At 43.0% G+C, this 23,466-nt stretch overlaps 1 protein-coding gene across 15 annotated transcripts in view; it reads left to right on the forward strand.

Moving 5' to 3' along the window:
* WDR20 (WD repeat domain 20) overlaps positions 1 to 23,466 on the forward strand; it is a 94,520-nt gene that overhangs the window by 45,760 nt on the left and 25,294 nt on the right. For 5 of the 15 annotated variants that reach the window (XM_078335770.1, XM_002754293.5, XM_054240374.2 and 2 more), the window contains exon 2: positions 18,783 to 18,965. The exons of 2 other annotated variants lie outside the window; for them this stretch is intronic. In XM_078335770.1, the coding sequence (XP_078191896.1) occupies position 18,965 (1 nt within the window). In that variant the 5' untranslated portion in view covers positions 18,783 to 18,964. Of the gene's footprint in view, positions 1 to 17,312; positions 17,365 to 18,782; positions 18,966 to 19,688; positions 19,720 to 20,550; positions 22,336 to 23,466 lie in introns of those variants that run through there. 8 more of the 15 variants (XM_009006573.4, XM_017977337.4, XM_078335772.1 and 5 more) reach the window with 7 other exon arrangements.

Raw genomic sequence — 23,466 nt, forward strand, 5'->3', positions numbered from 1 at the left:
AAATCGCTTGTTCAAGCTCACAGAACAGAACATGAAGGCATGCTGGCTCCAGAGTCTTTGTTCTTAACCACTCTTTAGAGTGTCGTGCATGTTTTCAACCAGAGCTTTCTCTATATAACATGTCGCTATTTGAAATAGTGTACTATTTATTGCCACTCCTGGGTTCAAGGGATCCTCCCGACTTAGCCTCCGCAGTAACTGGGATTACTGCTTAGGGTCAAGAATTTTGAAAGAATTTTATGAGAGCAGCGCAAGTACTCAGGCTTGCAGTGGGCAACAAGAAAAGTGGGGACGTTGTGTTATTTTAGGTCTCTTCATATTTAAAGACAAATCTAGTTGCAGTACTCCACACGGAAGAGAGATCAGGTCTTTCCGTGTCACTTTAGAGATTCCCTTTTGGTTTGAGACCTGCTGGTATTTGGAGCTTTACCCTTTGACATAACCATGTGTACTAGTAAGCTGAAGGGCTGCCCTGCATTTCTTCACTTTGCATATCTATATACCCTAGTTTAAAATTGCTGCCTGTTTCTGCCACCCTTGTATTTGCATGCAGAATTTTGCATACTTCCTTGTTGACCAGAGTTTTATTGATGAGTATTTGGCTGCTTGGCAAAGGGATGATTTTCCTGAAGGTGGCCAAGAACTTTGCAAAGAGCTGTGGATGTGGGCTTTGGCATTAGTTGATCAGGACACGTTCAGCTTGAGAACTTTGAATTATCAGGACGCAAGCAACTCATGTCTCCCTGTACAGTTGCTATCCCCTAAAGAAGGCTGGCAGCATTTGGAACATAACTTGTGAACTTTATCCAAATCAGTGTCATTTGGTTTATCCTAAATTTAATGAGTTTGGGAAAATCTTCTGTAGTTCATTGCTCGTGTTATAAATAATACAGTAGTTTCAGGTTCTGTCTGGTACTTACTGTCTGATGTAGAAGCAAGAAGACCACAGGTGAGAGGAGAAAGGAGACAGAAATGAGGGCTTTGGGTTAGGTTACTACCTCAGTGTTTTTCTAGTTTCCTGGCGTGATGCACTTAGCGTGAATGAGACCAGAGCTCTGAGTTTAGCTGCTGTGTTAATTGGTTGTATGATTTTAGGCAGTTTTCTTCTTTGGTCTGAGTTGCAGCGTCTTTTCTTTTTTTTTATGTGAGATGGAGTCTCACTCTGTCACCTGGGCTGGAGTGCAGTGACGCAATCTCAGCTCACTGCAACCTCTGCCTCCTGGGTTCAACTGATTATCCTGTGTCAGCCTCCTGAGTAGCTGGGATTACAGGTACCTGCCACCATGACCAGCTAATTTTTGTATTTTTAGTAGAGGTGGGGTTTCACCATGTTGGTCAGGCTGATCTCGAACCCATGACCTCGTAATCTGCCAACCTCGGCTTCCCAAAGTGCTGGGATTATAGGCGTGAGCCACTGCGCCCGGTGAGTTGCAGCATCTTGAGGGCAAATGTGACTTTTTAAAAAAATAACCATTCACCTAAGGTGACTTTTTTTTTTTTAAGTGCCACTCCAGCTTTGTCTATTCTCAGATCCCCTGGTGTAAGACTTAGATTATCTACATTCATATAAGACCCTTGTACATTGTAAATATGTTATAGAATTATTCACACTGGGAAATGGGCTGCTTCTGCAGTCTGCTTCTTTGGGAATAGCTTTGTAGTTAGCATTTAAGCTAGTAGTTGCAATATTTTAATTCCATGTATTATATTATATGAGACTTCAGTGCTTTATATGAGATCATGAGTGGTAAGCTTAGCTTAGAGCATAGCCATAGCACATGTGGAATTGTTGACAAGTGCTAACTTTTGGATTATGGTTAATTTTAGCCTTCAGTGTGGAGCTTCCTATTCAGTTCTAAGTGGGTTGGCCTGCTAACCTACATTTAAAATACAGCACTGTCCCTTATTGAAACTATGAGTACACCTTCTTTCTTTTTCAACATAATATTTTTATTTCAGATCTCAAGATTTTAACTTCTAAATGCTAAAAATATTACTGAATGCTGAAAACAATGTAACTGTGTAACCCTTTTAGCTGTTTCTTCTGGATTAAGGGTAGTGTAGGATTCCGTTTTCCTAGAATCTTTAGAAGACTGTAAAATTGGTGATAAATTCTCAGTGCAGTTCTTGTGAAAAAGATGTTGATTTACATTTTAAATATACATTAGAGAAAAAATAGGTAAACTTGGAACAGACTGGATTTCCCAAAGAGGACTCTGGGGAAAGCTATCTTTATTTGCCACTGTAGCAAGTTAAGAGCACACAGTGAACTGTTCTAACACTGAGTGCTATTTGAAGAGTACAACAAAAGAATCAGCTATGGCTTCCTCATCTATTGCTCGAATGGTTGGCTTCTTTAAATAATTCTCCTGTCATTGAGTGACGTCACTGATGCCACAGTAAAAGGAGTAATAGACTCCTGTGGTCTTAATTGGTGTGAAACTTAATGATTTGGCCTGTTTGAAATATATTAGCACCTGCTGGTGATATATCATTCCCATTCATGCATTTGTTCAGTGTTTTAGAGTATGCTTCTTTTTATTGTGAATTTTACTGTTTATCAAGTCACATATTTTTCAATGACCCTAATACCAGGCCATGACATGCTTTTAAACTACTAGAATAATTTTGAAATAGTTTTAGTAGGTTTTTGGCTATTTTTCTTTTTTTCTATTAAAAATTATATAAGTAGTATTTGATATTGACAAAAAGGCAGAAAATATCTAAATATTACCCACTCTTTTAATAATAGGCACTTTTAATATTTTGGTAAATATCTTTTCAAACTGTTTTCTTTGCAAATATGTGCATGTAAATAAATATATGGCCCAAACAGAATTAGACTTTTTTATTCCTTATATTTTTAGTTTTTAAAAAATTGAAGCATTTCACCATGTTACCCAGGCTGGTTTCAAACTCCTAGACTCAAGTGATCCGCCCCACCTTGGCCTCCCAAAGTGCTGGGGTTACAGTCATGTGCTGCTGTGCCCAGCGTGTTCTTTTTTAGTTATAGAAATCTCCCAGTTTATACAGAAGTAGAGAAAATAGTATAATGAACTTTTGTATACCTGTCTCCCAGCTTCAGTGGTTAACGATATATGACAAGTCTTACTTCATCTATTATCTTATCCCCACTGGATTATTTTCAAGCAAATCTCAAACATCATGCCTTTTCTTCTGTATTTTTTAAAGTATTTTTTTTTATAGAAAATTTTTTTTTTTTTGCTATGTTGGCCAGGTTGGTCTCAAACTCCTGCCTTCAATCAGTCTTCCCAACTTGGCCTCCCAAAATGGGAGGATTACAGGTACAAGCCACTGTTCCTGTTTGGGTTTATGTTTTCCAAGCTGGCCTCAAAAACATAGTGAGACCTGAACTCTTAAAGAAGTTTATATTTGAACATAGGCTGTTCCTTGACAGATTTGTAAATATTCTTTATGGTTGATTTCTTGACTTATGAAGGTCTTTTTTCTTATATTTAATCTAGTTTTAAGTTTTTTTCTTTTTAAAAATTATTTTGTAGAGACCAGTTCTCACTACGTTGCCCAGGCTGGTCTTGAACTCCTGGACTCAATTGATCCTCCTGTCTTGGTGTCCCAAAGCACTGGGATTACAGGCATGAGCCACCGTGCTCAGCCCTTTAAAAAATGAACAGGCCAGGGGTGGTGGCTCATGCCTGTAACCCTAGCACTTTAGGAGGCCAAGGCAGTCAGATTACTTGAGGTCAGGAGTTGAGACCAGCAAGGCCAACATGGTGAAGCCCTGTCTTTACTAAAAATATAAAAATTTTTAAATTTATATTACAGATGTGTTGGCACATGCCTGTAATCCCAGCTACTTGGGAGGCTGAGGCAGGTGAATCACTTAACCCTGGGAGACAGAGACTGCAGTGAGTCGAGATTGTGCCACTGTACTCCAGCCTGGGCGACAGAGCAAGACTCTGTCTCAAAAAAAATAAGTAAATAAAAAATAATAAACAAACAGAAAAACCATCATGAGTTCATATTAGTCTTTCCTATTCAAAATTTAAGATTAATGGTTCATTTATACCTCTTTTATGTAGAAAACCTCAGTATTTGACATTAATAGAATTAACCTTTTCACTTTGTTCAACAAGATATATTTAAAATAACAGTACACTATTATTACTAACAGTATGATTACCATATGAATAGTTTTATGATTTATTTGTAATTTTTTTTTTTTTTTGACAGGGAGTTTCGCTCTTGTTACCCAGGCTGGAGTGCAATGGCACGATCTCGGCTCACCGCAACCTCCGCCTCCTGGGTTCAGGCAATTCTCCTGCCTCAGCCTCCTGAGTAGCTGGGATTACAGGCACACGCCACCATGCCCAGCTAATTTTTTTTGTATTTTTAGTTGAGACGGGGTTTCACCATGTTGGCCAGGATGGTCTTGATCTCTTGACCTCATGATCCACCCGCCTCGGCCTCCCAAAGTGCTGGGATTACAGGCTTGAGCCACCGTGCCCGGCCTTATTTGTAATTTTTTTATCCTTAGAATCTTATTTTTTATTTTTGTAGTTTTCACTTAATAATGTAGCAGATAACAATGTTCTTTGCTAATAAATAATCATCTTCATTTTAAATGGTCACATAATGTATTTACCCATTGCCTTTCCGAAGAAACACGTCGAATGTTAACAATGTTTCTTACCTGTGTTTGCTCATTAATTAAAAAAAATTTAGGATAGCATATAAACTAGAATGTGTGTAAATGTAAAGCTTGATTGATTTTCACAAAGTAGAATCAACAACAGATAAAGGAGCAGCATTCTCTTCCACCCAGAAGCTGCCCCTGTGGCCTGCTCCCCTCATCCCTCAAGGGGAATCACTGACCTCACTTCTAGCATCACAGATTAGTTTTCCTTAGTTTCGAATTTAGTTTAGTTTAATTTAGTTGTCTATTTTGTTTAATTTTAATTTTTTTATTTTTTTCTGAGACAGGGTCTCACTCTGAAACCCAGGCTGGTCTTGCATTCCCAGGCTCAGGAGTGAATGGTATGATCTTAGCCCACTATAGCCTTAAAATCCTGGGCTCAAGTGGTCCTCCTACCTCAGCCTCCTAAATAGATGGGACTACAGGCATGTGCCACCACATCCAGCTAACTTAAATTTTGGTAGAAACAAGGTCTTCCTATATTTCCCAGGCTGGTCTTGAACTCCTGGGCTCAGGCAGTTGTCCTGCCTTAGCATCCCAAAGTGCCGAGATGATAGGCGTGAGCCACCATGCCTGGCATATTTTTCTATTTTATATAAATAGAAATATTCAGTATATACTTCTTTTGCATCTGGCTTCTTTTGCTCAAGATTTTTAGAGATTCTTGTGCTCATTGCATTTATTTAATGAGTAGTAGTCTGTATAGAGCTCACTGTAGCAGGGACAGTGTCTACTACATAGTCTCCTGTAGCAGGGATATTTGGTTGAGGGCAGTTTTGTCTGGTTTTTTTTTTTTTTTTTTGAGACAGAGTCTCACTGTGTCAGCCAGGCTGGACTGCAGTAGTGCAACCTCCACTTCCTGGGTTCAAGCAGTTCTCCTACCTCAGCCTACCTAGTAGCTGGGACTACAGACAGGTACCACCATGCCTGGCTAAGTTTTTTTGTATTTTTAGTAGAGACAGGTTTTCATCATGTTAGCCAGGATGGTCTCGATCTCCTGACCTTGTGACCTGCCCGCCTCAGCCTCCCAAAGTGCTGGGATTACAGACATGAGCCACCATGTCTGGCCTTGGCTGTTACAAATAGTTTACACACTTACAAAATATTTTCTATGATAAATTTCTAGGACTTGAATTTGGGTTAAAAGGAAAGAAGCCTATGTGTTGCTGAATTGCCCTTCATAAAGGCTCTTCCCGTTTATATTCCCATAGTTAGTTCGGTGAGGCCTGCCTCTCCACATTCTTGTAAGTGTCAATACCAGTCCACATTTTGAAACTGGCTGCTGTTGAGTTATGAGGGCTGTTGAGTTATAAGTGGGCTATACAGGGACTGATAAACGTCAAGTGCCTAAAAAGGCTTTTTTTTAATCTGGTAGAAAAAAAAATCGGAAATTTCCGAGTGGCTGTTACTGAAGTGACCAGTGACCTATAAGAAAGTTGTACCTGGTCAGGCACGGTGGCTCAAGCCTGTAATCCCAACACTTTGGGAGGCCGAGGCGGGTGGATCAGGTGAAGAGATCGAGACCATCCTGGCCAACATGGTGAAACCCCATCTCTACTGAAAATACAAAAAATTAGCTGGGTGTGGTGGCGCGTGCCTGTAGTCCCAGCTACTGGGTGGCTGAGGCAGGAGAATCACTTGAACCTATGAGTAGGAGGTTGCAGTGAGTCGAGATCGCACCACTGCACTCTCCAGCCTGGCAACGAGACTGTGTCTCAAAAAAAAAAAAAAAAGTAAGTTATGGCCTAAAAATATTTTTAGATTATTTGGGGATATTAGACATATACGACAAATAACTGACAGCACAAGTGCCAAATGAGTTGTTGCAGTGATAAATTAATGCTGTTGAACTCCAGGTGAGGGGAAGATCAAAGCTTTGCCTCACAGTAGTGTTTAGAACAGATCAGCTCTCTGTTACCTGCATTCATTTGAGGCTGTGTTCTTCAGCTGACGCCTGGTTGGATCAGAGATTATTTGAATTACAGAAGCCAAAAGCCAAGTCAATATTTTGGCCACTTGTTTTAATAGCTGATCTCCATTAATGTTTAAGATAGTTTTTTTTTTTTTTTTTTTTTGAGACAGAGTCTTGCTCTGTCACCAGGCACCAGGCTGGAGTGCAGTGGTGCAATCCCACTGCAACTTCCGCCTCCCAGGTTCAAGCAGTTCTCCTACCTCAGCCTCCCGAGTAGCTGGGACTGCAGGCGCATGCCACCACACCTAGCTAATTTTTGTATTTTTAGTAGAGACGGGGTTTCACCATGTTGGCCAGGATGGTCTCAATCTCTCGTGATCCGCTCGCCTCAGCCTCCCAGAGTGCTAAGATTACAGGCGTGAGCCACCATGCCCGGCCTAAGATATGTTTAATGTTCTCTCACTCTAGCTCTTTTGCTTCCTGTTTGAAACACAGCAGTGTATTAGGTTCAAAATACTGTCATTTGATGAAAAATTACTGGTATACATGTGTTATTTATTGAACTTTTATACATTACAGATTGAGTAGTTTATTGTTCCAGCTGAAGTTGGGTGATTGAAAAGGGAGTAACAGCTAGATGTGGTTAGAGTGAGGTTGTAAGCCTTGCAAACCATGGACAGATCACCACCCCTTCTTGGGCCTCGGTTTCTCTGTAGGGTGAGGAAATGGAAGTTTGTAGAGTTTCTACGTAATTGGGGACTTAGGGCCTTTTCACTTAGGATGGGAACTCTTCTACTGTTTGCTGCTTATCTAACTCAGCAGCTTGAATTGGAAGTTTAAAATCACTTATGTGTTCTGCCAAACAGAAGAAGCCCATTGATGGTCTAAAGGTTAGAAAAACAACAGTAAAGTTGTTAGGCAGCGCGCAGGAATTACTCTCTGCTCTGTGATGCTTTTTAAATTACCAGTGTTGTCTCAACACTATCAGAAAGGCATAGAATTCTCCCTCCTATCACCCTTAAAAAAAATTTTTTTTTTCTAAGAATTTGAAATCATCTTTTGCAGAAATGAATGCATCTTGCCTTTTCTTCAATGTGAGATACTGATATTCCCTTTGGAATGGGAATGCATATTCCTGTACATATTTAATAGAAGGGCTCAATAAAAATAGATCATTTGAATATGTCAGTATTTTAATGTGATAAGATCTGGTGTTAAGATATGTGCAAATTGACTTTATCTTGATGTTTATTCATAGCTTTTCTTTAATAAAGAAATGAGTATTTCATTAGCCTAAGGAAGCCTCCCGACAGCCATTTGTGACTGGCCTTGCGATAGGATACCTAACCTTATGTGGAGTACAGCATCAGAGAACAAAGAGCTGGTAAAGATGTTGCCGTGTAGACTATTTTTAAGAAGCTACTCTGAAGGAAGAGAAGTCGATTTTAATGGCTCGCAGTTTCTAAATGACAGGCTGCCTTGAGAAAAAGTGACATGTGAGAACAACGAAAGCTTGTTATTTCAGCAGATGCTTGACTGAGGGTGCTGTGTCAGGGAAGATGCTGCCACAGACTATCCGCCCCCTGCTTGCCCCTGCTTTCCCCTGGTGGCCACCCTCTTTCCACCCAAAGCAAAGCTCCAAAGGAGGAGCTTTTGCTGGACCCTGGGAGAAGCCGTCTGGTGAGCAGCAGGCAATTCCAGAGGTTGTCACTGTGAAATGTTCACTTACCACACGTTACGCACTTTGTGACTGCGTGTCTCCTCTCATTTTGGGGTGGCATGAAGGTGATGTTCCACACATCTTACATCTCGCTATTTGCTGACATTTAACTCATTGCCCTGCCCAACTCCCTTCTGTCTAGTTCTCTGTGCTGCCTCTCAAAGCCTTGCTGCGGCTGAACACAGCCCCTTGAAGGTGGCTGGCCGGGGCTCATTTGGGGTCAGAGCCATCAGAAGCACGCTAGAAACAACACACCAATGGTTGGTCTTTAGTGAAGGGGATGGGTCTGGGGTGCCAAGCAATTGCAGGCTTTACTGGTATGCTTGAAAATGAAGGCAGAATGGAAACCAGGAAAGAGAAGCTACTGTTTTCCATTCAATGATTACATTGGAAGGAAAACCTGCTAAAAGTGGGCTTCCACTGCTTGTGTCCTTCTCCAGGAAATTTAGGGCAGAAGGAAACATCTCTGTTTTTCCCTATGTCTGTTTCTTTGAAGGCATTAATGAATGATGAGAATTTTCAAAGGCTGTACGATAAGTAGCATGTCCGTATGTATTCAAAAGGAAACTAATATTTCCTGAGTGCCTTTTAAGTGCCAGGGATTCTGGTCAGACTCACATTATTCCATTTTAATAAAATAAGGCTGTGAGGCAAATGATTGAAAAGGTAGATCTGGAATCTGGGCCAAACTGAGAAAGGCTGGAATACTTGAGTCCCACTACAACAAGCTTAAGAACGTGGAGCCACACACTGATAGAACTCGAGAACTAGGTGCCACCTCAGATGTCTGCTGCACCGCCCCAGCAGTAGAAGGCACACGGGCTGGAATTTACATGGCCAGACTCTACCACTAGGTTCCTCTGGGTGGCTGATTCCGTCTTCTTGCTTGTAAACTGTAAAGTGGTGTCCTAATATTACAGATGAAGACCGTTTGCTTTCATAGATGGGCACCCAAGAAGGCATTTTTTTGGTTAGGATTTTGGTCAGCAAAAGAATTACGTATTTGCAAATATTATTGTGTATTTGCTGTAGGTCTCATGGTTTGTTTCACTTTACTGTTCTTTCCCTCCACTTTCAGAATTGTTTCCTTTCTGTGACAGATATTCAATGATAACCTTCTGTTTGCCAGGCCCTCTATTAGGTGTTGGAGACACGGAGGTGAATAACAGATGAATTCTTGTCCTTTTTGAAGCACTGAAACCGTACAATTGATTACTGTTTGTTTTTCCTATGGGCATAAGTGATCCCAGCCTAACTGACTTCTTACATTTCTGATATATTTATTTTACTTTTTTTTTTTTTTTTGAGGCAGGCTCTCACTCTTTTGTCCAGGCTGGAGTGCAGTGGTGCACTCTTGGCTCACTGCAACCTCCGCCTCCGGAGTTCAAGCAGTTCTCTGCCTCAGCCTCCCAAGCGGTTGGGATTATAGGTGCTGCCACCACGCCCAGCTAATTTTTGTATTTTTAGTAGAGATAGGGTTTCACCATCTTGGCCAGGCTGGTCTTGAACTCCTGACCTCGTGATCCACCTGCCTCAGCCTCCCAAAGTGCTGGGATTACAGGCATGAGCCACTGTGCCCAGCTGACATATATATATATTTTAAACAAGTGTTAAACCTGGTTTTGTTGCCACTTCAAGGATGCAGTGAGACTGTGGAATTGGCATCTGTGTGGTGCTGTGCAGCTGACTGTTACTTGAGTGTTAAACTGTTTGCCTCAAATGAAGTGTGAGCAGTTGAAGATGTTTGAAAATCACTGCGTGGTATTTTTGCTATTAGACCCACCCATTTATTTCCCATTATGTTGAAGAAAATTTTGGTTAGTTGAGCTTTGTTCAAAAAGTGAATATCAGCTCTGAGTGGCCAGGGTCTCTTTTCTTCTTCAGTGTGCCCTTGGTTTCACCAGGATGACAAGCAGGTATAGTCCAGTCCCAGGCCCTGGACTGTGGACTAATCCCTAATAGGCATTAGCAGCCCCAAACCTGACTAGCTTAAAAGTTCCACCAAGAAAACCCATGGAACGATCTTTGCAATGTGGTTTGTTTTGAATCTCAAGTTTTAAGATAGGGCCCTTGTTGTTCCACTTATTTTCTAGTAGGTGATCCTTTCTGGCCCTTGGAAGTAATTCCTTGGTCACTTTTGGTCCCTGTTCTGGTTGTATGAGATGTGGTCAAGAGGAATGATAAAAGCTCTACTATCTGAATCTCTTCTGATTTTCAAAATGGCTTATGGCAACCTTTGATGCTACTCGAACTGCTCCAGCGAGTTTTGATTAATTCATTCAGGCTGTCAGTGACTCAGCAGCCTCCTGGCTTCTTTCTTGTTTTTAAAAGGAGCTGGACTTTCACAGTATATGGAATATAGTTAACGTATTGCAGCTAATAAGTGTGGTACATGGTGATAGGCATCAGTGAAGGGTGCTAGAAGAATGTCACACATAGGCGAGGGAGGTCAGGAGGACATGACATCTCTACTTCTGTGAACATGAGGGTAGGGGATGTTTTCTGGGTGTAAAAAGGAATCCAGGAAAGGCAAGGTGTCAGAGCACAGGCAGCAGCAGCTTAGGGTCTTTGGGGTGATGTGTGTGGAGGGGCGGGAATGATACGGCCACATTACGCAGCCTGTGAGTGCTAAGCTGTAGGCCCTGTAGGGCTGTGGCTATGGTGGAGTGAGAGAGTGACCTGAGGCTGGCTTCCCAAAGATGCATCTGGCAGAGCATAGGACGAATTGCCCGGGGTTGGAAATGGGTAGAAGGAGACTGGTGTAGAGCTGGAGACGCTGAGCTAGGCTGGGTAACCCTGGCTGGATGAGGGCTCTGAAGCTGTCCTTTGGGCAGGGGTGCCAGGCTAGTTGAGGTGGGGCTTAAGGATGGGAGGAGTGGGCTTAGGAGGTAGAGCGCTTTTGGCTATAGGTGAGGTGAGTTTCTGGTCTGCCTGCATTAGGCATTTGGCAGCTGTTAGTTATGCCAGTAAAAGGCTTTTTTCCTTTTCTGGCAAGACTCTGCAAGACTGGTTCTCTCTTCGGTGATTCTCAGGTGGGGATGGGTAGGGAAGATGTGAAATTTAGGGAGAATAAAACTCCCTTCATTACCTACACTCTTTTCCCAGGATTCATTTAAAATTATGTCTAAGATCATAATCTGACACACATTTTTCAGAAGAGCTCTGAGATCTTTTTCATACCACAGCAGATGCTTCTGGGCACTCTGGAGTTTTATCAAGTAGCTGGTTCCCATGAAGAAAGGGAACAGGCACCAGGCCCGTGTGATGTCACATGGCTGTTGCCTGTGACACCATGGGCTTCCCAAAGCCCTACTGAGGGCCACTGAGTTGGTGGGAACCAGGCTACAAGCTCTTCGCCTGTAGTGGGATAGCCCTTTGCAGGTTCAAGTCCTTCCACATTTCTGTTCACTCAGCAGCATTCCTGAGGGAAGGGTGGGCAGGCAGGGCTATGGTGAAGGCAGGAAGTAGGACTGGAGAGTTTTTGTGGTATAGGAAAGAAATTCCTCAAGGACCTATAGCTTCATTAGTGCCGAGCCAAACCAACTCAACTGACTGAATTACAGTCGTAGTCCTCCAGAAAAGCACTTTGGCTAGGCGTGGTGACTCACATCTGTAATCCCAGCACTTTGGGAGGCTGAGATGGGGGGGGTTCTTGGATGTTCAAGACTAGCCTGGGCAATATGGTGAGACCCTGTCTCCACAAAAAATTTAAAAAAAAGAATTAGCTGGGCATGGTGGCATGCACCTGTGTTCCAGCTACTTGAGAGACTGAGGCAGGAGGATCAGTTGAGCTCAGGAGGTTGAGGCTGCAGTGAGCTGTATTTGCATCACTATACTACAGTCTGTGCAACAGAGCAAGACCCTGTCTCAAAAAAAAAAAAAAATCCAGAGATTTTTAAGGATGAAAAGTCTAAGAAAGGCCAGGTGTGATGGCTCACACCTGTAATCCCAGCACTTTGGGAGACCAAAGCGGGCAGAACACCTGAGGTCAGGAGTTTGAGACCAGACTGTCCAACATGGTGAAACCCCATCTCTACAAAAAATACAAAAATTAGCCAGGCACAGTGTCGCACACCTGTAATCCCAGCTACTTGGGAGGCTGAGGCAGGAGAATTACTTGAATCCAAGAGGCAGAGGTTGCATTGAGCTGAGATCATGCCACTGCACTCCAGCCTAGGTGATAGAACGAGACTGTATCTAAAAAAAAAATAATAATAATTATATTTTATAATATAATTATATACTAATTCAATATATATAATATATATAAAATAATTATATTTTATAATATAATTATTATTATTATAATGAAAAAGAAAAAGTCCAAAGATAAGAGAAGTATTACATTTAAAAACATTTACTTACTGATTAGGCTTTGGTAGCTAGTTGTTTCTTTAGTAGGAATTTTAAAACTATCATTTAACATTTTTCTATTAAGTTGAGAACTTAGGGAGTATGATGAGACTGTCAAATTATTTGTAATCAGTAACTATGCAAACTCATGAGCATAATGATAAAATTTTAACTTTCCATAGAAAAAATTTAGAAACAGTTGTGGTTTAATGTATTCTACAAATACTTAGTGTCTGTGGCAGCCTAGATACTCTGCTGGGGCTGGAGACCAAACACCCAATTCTTAAAGTGGATAAGAATGTTTAATGAATTGATTCTGCTGTAAATTCATATTTATCTGTCAGAATCTGAGTGGAAAAAAACTCTTGTTAAAGAACTTAGATAATTGGTAATAATTAGGATGCAAACCATTTTTTGAAATCCTAAAGTATGGGCGGGGAGCAGTGGCTTCCACCTATAATCCCAGCACTTTGGGAGGCCAACGCGGGCAGATCACATGACCAGCCTGGCCAATGTGGTGAAACCCCGTCTCTACTAAAAATACAAAAATTAGCCAGGTGTGGTGATGTGCGCCTGTAATCCCAGCTACTTGGGAGGCTGAGGCAGGAGAATCACTTGAACCGTGAGGCAGAGGTTACAGTGAGCCAAGATCGCGCCACTGCACTCCAGCCTGAGCAATAGAGCAAGACTCCATTAAAAAAAAAAGAAAAGAAATCCCAAAGTGCGTAGAATCCAACAGAAAGCTGAAAAACAAATGCAGTGGTACCTTTAAAAAAGTTTTGCTCCTTAAAGGAGTTTTTAATTGGTTATAACAGACCTAAAACAAATCTGAAATTATATAAGTGAGTAAATACTAAATGTTGTGGAATGAAATAAGTACTTGAGAATTGAGATACAGGAGCAGCACAAAGAATGGTTGGGAAAATCCTTTCTGTGGGTGGTGGGACTTGAACTGAGGGGCGAGATTCCTGAGGAAGTGAGCAAAGGAGACTGTCCCTACCAAGAGGGTGACTTAATGAATCCAAGAAAGAGGGGCTCTCTGCTGGGGCCAGTGTTTGTGATGTGTGTGGAGGGCCAGTGAATGGTGGAGAGGCAAGACAGTGTAGAGCTGTTAAGAGCATAGCCTCGTGACCCTGAACTCCCTTCCAGGTTCCTCATCTGTGTAATGTGGGTATATCAGTACCAGCTTTGAGGGGTGACTAGGATTGGATGGGATGATCAGTGACAAGGTCCTGGTGTAGGCCTGGCACATAAAGTATTGACTAGGCTGGGTGCAGTGGCTCACACCTGTAATCCCAATACTTTGGGAGACCAAGGCAGAAGAATCACCTGAGGTCAGGCGTTCAAGACCAGCCTGGCCGACATGGTGAAACTTCATCTCTACTAAAAATACCAAAAATAAAATAAAATAAATAAAAAATAAAAGTAGCTGAGCGGGCACCTGTAATCCCAGCTACTCAGGAGGCTGAGGCAGGAGAAACACTTGAACCCAGGAGGTGGAGGTTGCAGTGAGCCACAATCACATTATTGCACTCCAGCCTGGGCAGCAAGAGTGAAACTTCATCTCAAAAAAAAAAAAGTGTTGACTAGACAGAAGGTGATACTGCTATTGGGGAGGATGGGGCTGAACCCTGGAGGGCAGGGCTACTAGGTACTTTTTCCTTCTTTGACTTGATAGAAATGAAGAGGCCACAGGCCAGGTGCGGTGACTCATGCCTGTAACCCCAGCACTTTGGGAGGCTGAGGCGGGTGGATCACTTGAGGCCAGGAGTTTGAGACCAACATGGCCAACATGGTAAAACCCTGTCTCTACTAAAAATACAAAAATTAGCCTGGCGTGTTGGTGCATACCTGTAATCCCAGCCTCAGGAGGCTGAGGCACAAGAAGCGCTTGAACCTAGGAAGTGGCAGTTGCAGGGAACTGAAATCATGTCACTGCACTGCAGTGCACTTCAGTCTGGGCAACAGAGCAAGACTCTGTCCCCCTCCAAAAAAAAAAAATTAGAAGGTATTTTGATTAGAGGTAAAATGTGGCTGAAATGAATGAATACGGTAGCTACCCAGATGCTTCTGTGTGCGCTGTGCTTTTTGTTATCTGCAGCCTCCACCATTGCCCTGCAGGGGAGGGGCCTTTGGACTCTGCAGCTCAGTGAGAGGAAATTTGTACTTTGCCCAGGGCCTCCTGGCTACCAAGAGAGAAGTCAGGGTTCGAACACAGGCTTGCCTGGTTCCGAAATCTGGAATATTTCTCTCTCTGCCAGACTGCCCCTACCTGGAAAGCCATCTGGCTTTTTTTTTTTTTTTTTTTTACAGTATGTTATCATTGTTCTATTTTATCAATCTCTTGTTATGCCTAATTTATACATTACACTTTATCATCGGTGTGTATATATAGAAAAAAGGTGTATAAAGGTTTGGTACTATCTGAGGTTTCAGGAGTCCACTGGGGGCCTTGGGATGCATCCCCTGAAGATAAGGGGAAACTACTGTATGCAAAATCGAAAGCTATACAACAATTAAAAACATTGGGGAAGAGGAATACCTGGCTCAGGTGGTTACTGCTGCTCCTAAAATGGTGTGTGAGCTCAGAGCGCAGTTTGGCAGACACCTCATCCCCTGCCTCCCAGAAGAGGAGAAATAGGATGGCCATGTAACAATGGAAATTGAGTTAGAAGGAAGGCAGGCCCTGGGAGACCTGGCTTTCCTGTCAGGTGGGGCTTCAGAAGGCTCAGGCCAAGAGTGGAGTCCATGGATTTTTCAGAAATACAAATGTTTTATGGGCACATAACCTGGCAGTCACTTGAGACTTCTTGGTGATTCTTACTTGATAAACATGACATGTTTCCTGACCGGACTTCTGCTGTTCCAATTTGGTCAGTACCACTGGCAAGGGATTGGGGAGGGAAGATTGACCTTAGGCAAGAGACAGGGTTTCTTCATGTTGGTCAGGCTGGTCTCAAACTCCAGACCTCAGGTGATCCGCTCCTGCAACCTCCAACACCCTGGTTCAAGTGATTCTTCTGTATCAGCCTCCCAAAGTGCTGAGATTACAGGTGTGAGCCACCTCACCCAGCAAAATACAAAAATTAGCTGGGCATGGTGGCACATGCCTGTAATCTCAGCTATTCGGGAGGCTGATACAGAAGAATCACTTGAACCAGGGAGTTGGAGGTTGCAGGGAGCCAAGATCGCGCCACTGCACTGCACTTTGGCAACAGAGCAAGACTCTGTCTCCAAAAAAAAAAAAAAAAAAAAAGTTTCTAAACTCTTACTCTCAATTTCTGTACTGTACTGCAGGCAATGCATTTGACTCTAGACTAAGTGTAGTCCTGGACTGGTACACTTCGAGAGCAGTGATCTAGGAAGAAAGTCTGTTAAGCAAATTAGTAGAATAAACAAGATATTTTTAGACTATTTACCTGATTTTTTTTTTTCTTTTCTTTTCTTTTTTTTTTTTTTTTTTTGAGACGGAGTCTTGCTCTCTTACCCAGGCTGGAGTGCAGTGGTTCAATCTCAGCTCACTGCAACTTCTGCCACCTGGGTTCAAGTAGCTGGGATTACAGGCGCCCACCACCATGCCCGGCCAATTTTTGTATTTTTATTAGAGACAGGGTTTCACCGTATTGGTCAGGCTGGTGTTGAACTCCTGACCCCATGTGATCCACCTGCCTCAGCCTCCCAAAGTGCTGGGATTACAGGCGAGAACCACCACACCCAGCCCATTTTACCTGATTTAAGAGTAAAAATAATTTCTTTGCATTTAAAATGCTTCACATGTTTTCAGTAAAGTTCCATATTGGCAGGCAGGGATGTAAAAATATACCAGTAACTGAAGCCAGTATAGTTGTGAGGGGTCCCTAAGTCTAACCCTAAACTGGTGGCAGTACTTGGAAAAATAGGTGTTTTTACTTCCTTTGTTGTTTCTGAGAAGCATTACATATTCTGCTGATTTAATTTACATTAGAATATTTCTGGCTAGCCTTTGAATTATCTGTGTATTTCAGGGCACCATTTTAGGTGCATTCTCCTAAGTGGTTGTGGTTGTTGTCATTGTTTTTTTTTTTCTTGCTCTGTCATCTAGCCTGAAGTGCAGTGGTGCAATCCCAGTTAACTGTCACCTTGAACTCCTGGGCTCAAGCAGTCTTCTCACCTCAGCCTCCTGGATAACTGGGACCACAGGCGTGCCTGATTTTTTATTTTTCCTAAGCAAACTAAAAAAAAAAGAAAAAGTCTCAAGAGTTGAATATGCTGATAGTAATTATGTGTAACTTAATTGTTCATATTTCAAAATTGGATTTTTGTTCTCTAGCTGCCAGTCATATCTTATATTTGTGGCTTTTTTTTTGGCGGGGGGTGGGGGCTGTCTTCCTTGTTCTGAGATGACTGGCGTGTGGTGTTCTGTCAGGCCAGGATTCTCTCTCCCTGCCATCAGAGCCCGCCCAGAAGCTGCCTTTCTCAGACAGCCTGTCCACGGCCACCGTCCTGGGCCCCGCTGCTCACTCACAGCACTCGGCTGAGCTGCCTTCAGCCCACCCTCCACTGGCCCCTTTCTCCTCACTCCAAAGTCAGGACTCCCTTTTGTTTTGTATGGTGCTTTGTATTACACTTTTCAAGGCTCTTTCATGTATATATTCTCTTATTTCATCCTCCAGACAATCCCATGAGGTTGGTAGAACAGAGATTTTCATCTCCGTTTTAACTGAGGTGAGGCTGGGAGAGTGTCCGCATGGCATGTACCCTCATTCCTTTGCCCTGGGGCTCCCAGAGCTACTTGTTACCACTCAGGTCCAGACTTCCACATGTACAAGGTTTTGAGTTTGCTCAAACACGCCTGTAATTTTGAGGTCCTCTTTTCTACTCATTATTTATATTTGTTATTGCAAAGTCAAACATTAGACTACTTGGTTCAGTGTCCCAGGCCTCTTTGGAAGAAAGAAATCTTCAGAACCTGAGGGGGCGGTCAGTAGAGAACTAGAGCCGGGAGCCCCAGAGGGCCACGCAGGGTGAGCTGGGTGTCTTGAGGGACAAGTTCTGTTTCAGGGTTAGTTGTCTCCACCTGAGATTTTCAGACAAGAGTGGGAGGGGATGGGTTTCCCTTATATTTCACAATAAAAGCTCAGCATATTGGGATGACACAGAACATTTCTCATGAAGAAAAGAATTCTTCTTGAAAGGAGGGAGGGCACATTGAAAAATTTCTTTACACTCAAGTGAGAAATCATTTGCTTTTGACTCTCTTTCCCCATCCCCTTAATGGTCAAACAGACTGGTTCCAAATCCAGTCCTGCCACTTACTAGGTAGGTATGGTGACAATTGGTCAAGGTATTAACTTCCCTAACCTTGTTTTCTCATCTGTAAAATGGGTAAAATATTGTCCACTTTGGAGCATTATTTTTAGGGTCAAAGATGATGCATGTAAAGCACCTTGATTATGACCTCGATAAGTGAGTGTTCCCTGACACCTAATTCAGAAGCGGGATCTTGACCCAGGAGGAGCCAGTGTATAGCGTGGGCTCCAGCAGCGGCTCTTAGACTTGAGCAGGCAACGGCATCACCTGGAAGGCTCTTTAAACTACGGCTGGCTGGCCCTACTCCCTCCCATACTCCCTCCCATAGTTTCTGATTCATTTAGTCTGGAGTAAGGTTTGAGATTTCGCATTGCTAAGTTTCCACATGCTGCTGCTGCTTCTGGTTTGGGGACTATACTTTGAGAGCCACGGGGCTGCAGGTGACTGGCCAGTGGACATTTAGGTGCTAAAGACGCGCTTGGAAACTGAGCTCTTATGTGGCTCCTCTGTTAGATACTGATTGAAACGCATTTTGAAAATACTGAATTTAGTATCTCAAGGATATTTCCTGCTGAAGTGTTACATATATTTGAGGGAGAATAAGTTGTGAAAGTAACAGTTTTATTATAGATAGTCTGATGATATCTAGTTGGCTAAGGTATGTGAAAGTGCTTTCATAAAATGTAAGATGAATGTTAAGTCACAACTGAAAAAATATTTTAAATAACTTCATTTTTAAGATTAAACACCATATTGGAGTATAAAATAGCATAACTTAGATTTCTCATCTCAATGTGCTGTTTACTATATGTATTTTTCTCTTTCTCCTCCAGGCTGCTGACTTGAGTAAACCAATAGATAAAAGGATATACAAAGGAACACAGCCTACTTGTCATGACTTCAACCACCTAACAGCCACAGCAGAAAGTGTCTCTCTCCTAGTGGGCTTTTCTGCAGGCCAAGTCCAGCTTATAGACCCAATCAAAAAAGAAACTAGCAAACTTTTTAATGAGGAAGTAAGTAGCACCCTGTCTTAGCTGTTAAGGATCCCTTTAGGAATTGGTGCGTTCTTACCAAGGGTAGTGGGCCTTATTTTGCACTTCAGGCTAAGCCCATTTTCTATTCGCTCAGCTCTCCTCCCTAGTATACCCAGGTTTAAATGTGGTGGATTAATTTGTTGACCTTACCTGTTCCCTTGGGGTAACTGTTTTGTGCATTTTTATGGAGCATGCTCAGGTGTCTGTAACAGGTGTTTAAAAACTCTTCTGCAGTGGAGTTAGGGACAGTACTGTAACTTGGTATTTATAATTTAGGAAAATGTAGAATTCCAAACTTGCTTCACATCACCGAACATTTCATGCAGATCAAAGAACTTGATAACATTTCCTTAGGTGGCTTAAATTGTAGCTAAAGCTTCCGTATGTATGTTTGACAGGCACTGGGCTAAGGAGTACTTCACTTGCTCTTGAAAAATAGTTGCTGTAAACCCACCTTTGACGTAGTTAGAAATCCTGGCACTTAAATTTGGGTCACATGACGTGGCTTTTGCCAGTGTTGTAGTATGTCCTGGGGTTTCAAGAGTTTGAGATATCTGAGCTGTCTGTCCAGGAACATGTCAGGACTGTTGAATGTGGCATATAGAAATTGCCAAATAGATGATGTTTTTAAAAGCTGTTGGAGCATCTTTTAGCCTCAGCTATTGCTATTTCATATTTAATGTTCTTCCTCCTCTGTTTCAGTATGACTTTTCTCCCAAATGGAAAAGATAAGGTAGGCTTGCTGATTTAGAAGCCCTGGGTTCCAATCTCTACTTGGGACCTCACCCCCAATGTGCAAGTGTCGGGCTATGTAGGACCCCTCCCTTAGAAAGGATAAGTGCTTTTGCATTGTTGCAGGGTTTTAACATCATCAACTTGGAACAAAAACACATTATAGAGTATGGTTTTTAAGAAATAATTTTGTTTGGGGAGGAAAATTCAACTTGACAAATGGCAGTTAAAATTTGGATTCTTTGGCAGTCATGGTATTTGCTACATGCAAATTCAGTGTCCACCCAGGTCCTCCTATTTGACATTGCCAGCGGATTTGATGAGATCTCATGAGCCATGCCGCCTCTTCTAGTGTCCTGAGTTGACTGAGAACAAAACTTGTCATCTGGACTGACAGACTGTAGAGGAAAAGTATTTAATTCCATTTCCATTAAAAAGTGTTAAGCAGAAAATATTTTATTTACCTAGATGTTTTATTAATATCATCTGAGGAAGTGATTCTTAAATAGCTAGATGATTATTTTTTTGATGCTGGGTCGGGGGACAGCACACACAATTGGCCTCCTCTGCACTGTTAGCAGAAATTGTGAAGCATCTTTGTGTGTTTTTGTTGTTATAGGTAGGGGAGAGTGTGATTGAGGGGGCAGGGATTGGAGCCATGTAAAGGGCTGCTGGTAAACAAGACCCGGAGGCAGCCCTGGCCGAGGATGGTACAGAATGCTGCTCAGAGAACAAGAAAGGTTTGTGTGTAATGGCAGGGGGAGGGCCAGGAGTTGGAGACCACGTGTCACTGGAATCTCAGGGCTCTGGGAGCACTCAGGCTGCATCAGCCAGAACCATCCCTGCCCTGGTGACTGAGAGTTGCAGGCTGGAAGGCAGCTCCTCATTCTTCATGATTTAAGTATGAGTTATCTCATACTCATTTTACATTTTATCTGAAAAATGGCTGTTTAGAATGCTAGGACTATGTGTGGTTTAATGCCAGCTTGACATTTACTGCTTGAGGCTGAAATTGATTGCTCTTCATGGTAAGGAAATTCTTTAGCTGTGTGGATACATTTTTATCAGATTTTGGTCAGAATGTCTAAGTTGAGCAAGAGTTACCAGAGGTTTGTTCCTTAGAGAGTGCCAGGAATGGTGGTGAAGTAGTCATCGTGCTGTGCTTTGCTGTGGTGTGAGATTTACAGGTTTTACCCCTAGCCTCTCCAGGGAGGATGGGCAGTTCTTCCCATTTCACAGATGAGGAAGTAGTCAAAGATCAGGCAAGTGAATTGTCCAGATGAGGTAGCAAGTTGATGATAGAGTGGGAGCCGGAAATTAATTCCAGAAACTCTTATTGGTTATAGGCCCTACCATGCATGGTTGCCCGATGAGCGCTTGCCCTTCTGGGAGCTCACAGTTTAGTAAGGACGGACAGAGATTACTGGGCACGTGTATACATAGCGATATGAGCAAAATACCAAGGCATAGCTGCCGCAGGAATTCTTTAGCATGCATCACATATCATAAAGTTTTTTAAAATGTTAAGGTCACTGGGGGAGTTCCAAGAAATGCATTAAGAAAGTGATGTTTGATCTGGGTCTTAAAGGGTACATAGTTGTTAGAGGAGAGTAAGGAAGGCCTTCAAAGCTGGAGGAACAACTAGGCATGTGAAAGAGCATCCAGTAACAGCATGGCCACCTCACACAGTGTAGGATTTGGAGTGGCAGGGTTCGAAGCTGGAAAGATACATTAGAGCCAGCTTGTATTATAAAAGTCCATTCATGTCCTGCAAAGAAATTTGGAGCTGACATTGGAGGTTGTGGGGGAACCTTTGGCCTCTTAATCAAGGGAGTGACAGGATCAAATATGTTTTTTTAGAACTCTTGTCAGCCCTTGTGGAAGGTGGATTGGAATGAAGAAAGACAGAATGAAGGTAGCAAGACCAGTGAGGAGGTTCTAGTAACTGTCCGGGTGAGAGCTGAGGGCTCGAACTAGAGTTGTGACCCTTGTTTCATTTATTCAGGGCTTTGACTACCTACCACACGCCCAGCACTGGGTCTGCAGCAGCAGGCAAAACCTGCCCTCCTGTGACCTCTCTCAGGAGGGAAGAGAGGCATAATAGCACCACCAGGCACACGGGGGAACCACAGATGGTGACACTTTGTGATGTAAAAGGCAAGAGAGCAGGCCCGAGAAAGGGAGAGAATCACAGAGGTCTACTTCAGTTATTTATTTGTTTGTTTATTTATTTATTTGACAGAGTCTTAATCTGTCATCTAGGCTAGAGTGCAGTGGCACGATCTGGGCTCACTGCAACCTCCACCTCCCAGGTTCAAGCTGTTCTTGCGTATTACCCACCCAAGTAGCTGGGATTACAGGCATGTGCCACCACGCCCAACTAATTTTTATATTTTTAGTAGAGACGGGGTTTCACTATGTTGGCCAGGCTGCTTTGGAACTCCTGGCTTCAAGTGATCTGCCCACCTTAGCTTCCCAAAGTGCTGGAATTACAGGCATGAGCCACCACGGCTGGCCAACACAGAGGTCTACTTTAAATTGGGAGGCAGGGAAGAACATCTCTCAAAGGAAGTGGTATGCTTTCGGCTGAGCCTCATGTGAGAAGAAGGCCAACCAGGTAAGGAGCTGGAGATGGAGCATTCCTGCAAAAAGAATAGCAGGCAAGGGCCCTTGAGACCAAGGAAACTGGAAGAAGGACAGTTTACCTGGGGAAAGCGGCATGAGATTGGAGGGCCACATCACTTGGGGCCTGATCCAAAATTGTTTCTTAGCCCACAGTATCAGATCACTTAGAAGGGAGCAGGTGCACAAGGCAGGCAGATTGGTGTTTTTGAAAGGTACCCTGGCAGCTGAATTGGAGAGATGTATTAATAAATCTTAGGTTTCTGGCTGCCTCTTGCTGCATTGGGTGAGACTGGGAAGGGAGCAGTTATCTGGGAATGGAGGGGAATATCAGAGGTTCTGGTCGGTACTTGCTAAGTTTGGGAGACCTGTAGATAGTGGGACATGTGGATCTGGAGTACAAAACTAGGGGTAACAATTTGGCAGTTGTCAGCATAGAAGTAATATAATCACATCCTTGAGATAGATGAAAGGGTCTTTGGAGAGAGGATGGTGAGAACAAAGAAGGCCTGGGACTGAGCCCCAATTATACTCCAAGATTCTGTCCATCTCATCTACTGCTTTCAAAGGAGCACTTAACACAGAGTTCATTACCACGACATTTACAACTTCACAGCCCAGAATGCTGAGGGCTCGGACACCAGCTTGGCCACTTTCTGCTTGCAGGATGTGGGTCTCACCTCTCCTCCTCGGTTGGAAAATGGGTGGGAACAGCACCCACCTGAGAGGTTTATGGTGAGGCTCAGATGAATCAGTTCAGGCAAGGTGTTTGTGAAGGGCCTGAAGAGCAAGCTTTGGCAGATGCTCAGCATTGTGGAGGTTGAGAGAAACTCAGAGGCTTCCTTTCCTGGGAGGGGTGGCATTGGAAGGAAAGACTTCTCTGGGAGGCGAGATACCAACAGTTTTGAAAGACAAGTAGTTTTCTAGGACAAACAGATAGGAGCATGGCAACCCAGGCAGAGAGTCAACATGTGTGAAGCCGAGTGTCGTCCTGCTGGTCACAATTACAGCGATGTGGCCTTTCAGTCTTCCTCACCAGAACACCTCTCAGACCCACCTGTTACCATGTGACATGTGCACATACCTGCACACACTGAATCCCAGCATCAGTTACTTTGCCTCCTTT

Source organism: Callithrix jacchus, chromosome 8 (genome assembly GCF_049354715.1).
Source record: "Callithrix jacchus isolate 240 chromosome 8, calJac240_pri, whole genome shotgun sequence".
NCBI classification, from domain to species: Eukaryota; Metazoa; Chordata; class Mammalia; order Primates; family Cebidae; genus Callithrix; species Callithrix jacchus.